The following is a 2,177-nucleotide window of genomic DNA, read 5'->3' as shown; positions in this document are numbered from 1 at the left end:
GCCTTGCGCCAGTCGCCGTGCTGCGCGGCAGTCCCACAGACAACACGATCAAACACAAAGGAATGGCGGTTGGGGACGCAGAAGGCGCGCAACAAAGGCAGGCAGCGACAGCGGCGGCGCGGAAGCGGAAGGGATTGGAGGAAGGGCTCGCGGCGGGAGCCGGGGCGGCGCGGCCGTCATCTGGGTGAAGACGGCGCGCTCTATGCCAGGGGCCCGCGCTGAGCAGCGGGTGGGCATGCATCAATTATGCCGGCTGGCCGCTGCGCCCACAGCGGCCGGCCGGCGGCGGCTGCCGGCGGTCCATCATGGGTTGTGAGGCATCCTATTCGCTGTTGAAGTAAAGAACATCGAATTGAGATTTGAATCAAGCCATTGCCCCCACCTTGAACGCCATGCGGTTTGCAATGATGCTGTGAGGCAATGGCCACCGCCGCGACGCGGCCTGCCATGCGCGCTCCGCCCCTGGCGGCGCAAGGTGGCCTGACGCCTGTGAGACGGTTGAGGGTCGCCGGAGGGTTGAGTCACAGCAGCAGCAACAGCAGCAGCAGCAGCAGCAGCAGCAGCAGCAGCAGCAGCAGCAGCAGCAGCAGCAGCAGCAGCAGCAGCAGCAGTAGCAGCAGCAGCTTGGGTTCGGTCGACCCCCTTCAAACAGGGCAGTGTTGCGATACGTCGGGTCCCTGAGCCTGCAAGGCGGATATGTTGCGGCAGGCGGACTTCCCCGCAAATCGAATGCAGCGGGGTCGCCGGACACGTGTTGGGGTCCAGGCTGCCCCGTCCCACCTGCAGCAGCTGCTCGGCAGCTTCTCGCAGGTCCTCCACAAACGCCTGGACCTGCGGGATCATGGTCAATCGGGACGCTGGTGAGTGACGCCGCGCGGCTCCCCGCCCGCGGGGCTTGGGAGGGGGTTACAGACAATCGGCAGGCTCGCGCAAGGCTGGGCGGCGGCCCACCATGTTTGGTCAGCCTTGCTGAACTCATTATCGCCTCCCAGCCGGCAGCCGCACCAACGGCACGTGCTGGTCGCGGCAACAAGGCAGGCTGATTGGGACCACGGTCAGCAATAAGCAGACGTGCGCTGGGTTGACCCAGGCAGAGCACAGCACCCCGCCCAAAATCTGATTGGTCAAGCCGACCTGCGCCTCCGCCTGGGATCGCCGTATGCGCCCGGATCCAAAGTCGTAGGCGGCCAGCGCCGCCTGGCAGTCCCCGCGAACGTCTGCGAGGGCCTGTGGGTGGTGGGTTTCGGCGTGGTTTGGTGGGCTTTGGTAGGATTTTGGTGGGTTTGAGTGGGTTTTGGTAAGTTTTGCTGGGTTTTGATTCTGGTTGGTTTTGGGGGGTTTTGATGGGTCTGGGTGGATTCGGGCGGGGATGGGTGCGATTTCACTGATAAGATGGAGGCTGACTAGCGTCTTCCGAGACGGGCCCGAGGGCGAGGCATTGTGCAGGGCGGTGCAAGGCAGAGACAGGAGCGCGACCCCACCCCCTGACAACCACAAAGAATTGGAACCACCCCAAGCCGCCCAGCGGCGCTCGCAAGCGTCCGCCCTGCGCAACAGAGCGTGGGGACGGCCGCGCAAGCGGGCCCTGGGCTCCCAAACCCCGCGCGCCTGGGCAAGGGTATCGCAGCCGCCCTGCTTCAGCATCCGCCGCAGCGGCGCCAGCGCCAGCCCCAGCTCCCGCGCCGCCGCCGCGGACTCCTTCGCAGCCAGGTCGCGCGCGCAGGCGCCCAGCAGCTGCTGTGCAGCTTCTTCAGCCGCCCCTGCCGCCGGCCATTTCAGAGCCGCGCACGGCGGCGCCGGCCCCGCGGCCTCGGGCGCCGCCGGGGCCGGAGCTTTGACGGTCGCTCTGCGACCGCTGCTGCGCCTGCCCGCCGCCGCTGCCGGTGCGCCCTCCTGCGCCACCGGCCCCTCGGCCCGAACAGCCGCAGCCGCCTCAACAGTGACGCCGCCGCTGCCGCCGCTGGCGACGGCCAGCACCTCCCCCAGGAAGCTGCCGAGCAGCTGCTGCGCCTCCCGCGTCAGCACTGCCTCATGGGCCGCGCGCTGCCGCAGCCGTTCTTCCCTCTCAGCCTCGTCCTCCTCCTCATCCGAAACGCCGCCCCTGCCGCCGCCATCCTGCGACCACCGCCCGCGGCCGCGGCCGCGGCCCCGCCCGCGGCCCCGCCCGCGCCCACGCC

The 2,177-nt window shown here is 68.7% G+C and overlaps 1 protein-coding gene across 1 annotated transcript; it reads right to left on the bottom strand.

The window, feature by feature from the left end:
- Nucleotides 1-521: 521 nt before the first annotated feature.
- Nucleotides 522-843, bottom strand: MNEG_14278 (hypothetical protein; the record flags this gene model as incomplete). Its single annotated transcript, XM_014037250.1, has 2 exons — nucleotides 522-623; nucleotides 781-843. The coding sequence occupies 2 exons, from the start codon at nucleotides 841-843 to the stop codon at nucleotides 522-524; spliced, it is 165 nt and encodes a 54-aa protein (XP_013892704.1).
- Nucleotides 844-2,177: the final 1,334 nt, after the last annotated feature.

Source organism: Monoraphidium neglectum (assembly GCF_000611645.1).
Source record: "Monoraphidium neglectum strain SAG 48.87 unplaced genomic scaffold scaffold04375, whole genome shotgun sequence".
NCBI classification, from domain to species: domain Eukaryota; kingdom Viridiplantae; phylum Chlorophyta; class Chlorophyceae; order Sphaeropleales; family Selenastraceae; genus Monoraphidium; species Monoraphidium neglectum.
Note: the sequence above shows the minus strand (reverse complement) of the source record. Positions and strands in the feature narration are given on the sequence as shown.